The sequence below is a fragment of the Sphaeroforma arctica genome (genome assembly GCF_001186125.1).
Source record: "Sphaeroforma arctica JP610 unplaced genomic scaffold supercont1.332, whole genome shotgun sequence".
Lineage (NCBI taxonomy): Eukaryota > Ichthyosporea > Ichthyophonida > Sphaeroforma > Sphaeroforma arctica.
Genome location: NW_014040226.1, coordinates 83,969 through 87,557, shown reverse-complemented (window position 1 = coordinate 87,557; position 3,589 = coordinate 83,969). Strand labels below are relative to the sequence as shown.

At 43.3% G+C, this 3,589-nt stretch overlaps 1 protein-coding gene across 1 annotated transcript; it reads right to left on the bottom strand.

Annotated features, from left to right (window-relative positions):
• Positions 1-91: 91 nt before the first annotated feature.
• Positions 92-3,500, bottom strand: SARC_05288 (hypothetical protein; the record flags this gene model as incomplete). Its single annotated transcript, XM_014300865.1, has 7 exons — positions 92-229; positions 939-1,108; positions 1,657-1,815; positions 2,126-2,255; positions 2,677-2,882; positions 3,285-3,437; positions 3,482-3,500. Coding segments are annotated over 7 exons (975 nt in total), but the record flags the coding sequence as incomplete, so codon positions are not given.
• Positions 3,501-3,589: the final 89 nt, after the last annotated feature.

The following is a 3,589-nucleotide window of genomic DNA, read 5'->3' as shown; positions in this document are numbered from 1 at the left end:
ATATATACATAAATATAAATATATATATATATATATATTGTATTCATACAAGAAAGTTGTATGCCATGTACGTGATAATATATACACCCACCTGTAGATTGACGACGTATTCGAATGAGTTTGGGTCTGAGGCGTCGTATAAGAACACCACCACATCGCATTTGTTCTCCAGTGCTTGTTGGTTTCTGATCATATCGACATCGCTTCCATTGGCCGCGAACTCCCTCAACTGCACAGAGTGCGAATACCAATTGTTTAGGTTTAGGGTTCAGGGTTCAGCAGGTATGTGGCGGAAGGGTTTAGGCAACGGTACGGGTGAGTGTATGTAGAGATTGGGTGAACTTAAGACGTACAAATGAGACGTTACTTTGGGAACAGTGTCAGATACAAAGTCAATAGAAATTACAGATTTAGGAGATTTAGGTTTAGAAACCCATATAGTGATTGTATATTATGTGCAGTGTAGTGCCAAACTTGATACATTATCTCATACAAACGTAGTCCCAAATCTCAAAGCGTATGTGGCGATTGGCTTCAGCTTTTCTAGGGATATAGAATACAGACAATGCAGAGACCCAAACGTAAGTAATGCACAACTGACAAAACTGAACCTAAAGTTAGAGAGTTTAAACCCTAAACCCTAACACATGGTACTATGAGGCTCTACGCATCTCATCACACTCCTCTCTTTCATAAATGTGCATGACACTTACCACTGCATGCACTCAACACAGCACTACAACAAATATGGGCACCTCTCTACTACCAGTAAGCACCTTAGGAACTAAATGTACCACGGCACATCCCACACAGGTAGTCTTCCATGACATGTACATACAAATACTTACCGATATACATATACATATACATATACATATACACATACATATACATATACACACCCATACCCATACCCATATACATAACCCTCCACATACCACCAAGTACTTCTCTGCGCCGTTGACACTGACGCCATTGACAGCGACTGTTTCACCGTTGCCTGATGTGCTGTTGAGGGGTGCGCTGGGGCTCTGTGGCTTTCCCAAGAGCATGTTCAGCAGAGTGGACTTGCCGCTGCCCTTCGCACCCACCACATAGGCCATGAACACTGGTGGGGTATGGAGCAGGGTTTAGGGTTTAGGGTGATGTATTATCTTGTTTAGGGTTTTCGGGGTTTAATGTCTAGCGCACAAGGGTTGGGTTTTATGGTTATGGGTTTACAGTATACGTTGTAGCGCAGGGGACACAGCATGGATGCCAGTCAGAGCACATTAACTACAAACGCTATGACACACACACACAACATGAACTATACCACAAACGTTACTGTAGAGTATAAAGTCATGGCTGTGTGTGAATGGGGTATCATATGACACACACACAACGGCAGAAGTGAACTCGACCTACACAACGCTGACAGGGGCTGTGGGTTGATAACACGCACAGACATAAGGCATACGCACGAGTTTTAAAGGGATGTACGGGCAGAAGATAGTCATCTGAGGCAAACGGTATGTGCAGGGTAGCAGTTGTGTTGTACCACGAAGTACGTTTATTTGTGATATATGTGAAACAAGTTCATAGAATATATATATATATATATACATAAACATTCATACATACATACATATACAAAGTGTTTGCATGTCCTCTCACCTGTGCGCGTAGTCCTTTGTTTCTTGAAATCAATCTTTTTACTGCGTGTCACCTTAACGGCCGATGTGATGTCATCGTCGGGGTAGCCCAGACACGCAAAACTACCCAACGCATTCACTGGATGCTCAAGAGTAAACAGCACCCAAGCCGCAAGAAACCCTAAAACCCAATGGAAGAGACGAATGTAGGTAAGTAATCAGATGTACATGATGCATGATACTCAGGTATATATGATAGGAGATGGAAGTATGAGACGAGGGAAGGAATGATCGAGCGATAGATGCCCATACACATACATTCACACATACAGGTATACATACATATACACACGCAGATACAGATACAGATATACATGCACATGCACATGCGGATACAGATACAGATAAGATAGAGATAAGCATACACACGCACACACACACACATATATATATATATATAATATGAACATGCCTGGACATCCTGCCCATACCTTCCAGTGTGACCCATCCCTGATTGTTAGACGCCACTCCAGCAGTGAACTCCATGTCTTTGATTAGTGATGGGGGTACTGCGGAGAACAGCGCAGTCAGCTCTTCTGATGAAAGTGCGCTGTCACGGTCCTGTGGTATGGGCGGAGAAGAAATACACCAAGTGGTGAGGAAATAAGGCAATGAGTGATGAAATAAGGAAATATGTGAGGAAATAAGGAAATAGGTGAGGAAATAAGGCAATGGGAGAGGAAAAAGGTCAATGGGTGAGGAAATAAGGCAATGAAATAGACACGAATAAAAACGTTCTAGGGGTTTGTAAAGACAATCCGCCGGATGGCTGTGGCACATCCAACAGATAACACATCTGGCAAGAGACCTCTGATGTAGACCAGATATGTAATTGGAATATCCGAGGAAAAAAAAACACCGGACGGTAGGTATGTCGCACACGCAGGACGTATTTGCACCAAAATATTTGAGACAGTCCACGAAACTCGTGCCCCCCCATAAAACATGTCAAGGTGAAAATGCAAGGGACACCCAACCGCACCTTGTCAAATGATCGGAAGAGTTGTGTAAGGAAGTGTATACTACTCGACCCTAATTCTACGGTCTCGTCTGCCCTGATTTCGATTTTCGGGCTCAAAAAGTCCTGACTCAGTTGTAAGTCGTCACCGTAGCCGAACTTCCTCAGCACCGCCCACGTTGTTTCCAGACGTCCGCGTTGGACAAACAGTTTATGTAGGTAAAGGAATCCTGAGAGGCAATTAAAGGGGAAAAAACAACTTAAGTAGGTATATAAACCAGATTAAGTAGGTACAAACACCAGAGGGAGAAGGTCACGGACACACAGACAGTTTATGTAGGTAAAGAAATCCTGAAAGGCAATTAAAGGGGGAAAAACAACTTAAGTAGGTAAAAAACCAGATTAAGTAGGTACAAAAACCAGAGAGAGAAGGTCACAGACACACAGACAGTTTATGTAATTAAAGGAATCCTGAAAGGCAATTAAAGGGGCACAAACAACTTAAGTAGGTTAAAAAACCAGATTAAGTAGGTACAAAAACCAGAGATAAAAGGCCACAGACACACAGACAGTCTATGTAGGTACAGGAATCCCGAGAGGCAATTCAAGACAACACACAACCCCACTCATACCATCCTGCGTTAAATATCCGTTGCGGAGACCATCCTCGGTGTTCTGCTTAACCACGTCTTTGACCCCCTCCAGTTCCTGTGTCTGTAGGGGTGCGTTGAAACACCTCCGCTGGAAGTCATTGAGCTCTGTGTCACTCAACAGCCCATCGCAGTCTCTGTCGCACAGTTTGAATATCCGGCTGATGGCAGCTATGCACGGGTCCTAGGTAGAAACATAAGAACATATAGGCACAGACTCTGGTATGTTTACTACTATGGCAGGCAGAGATATATGAACAGATGCAGAGATATACAGATATATATAT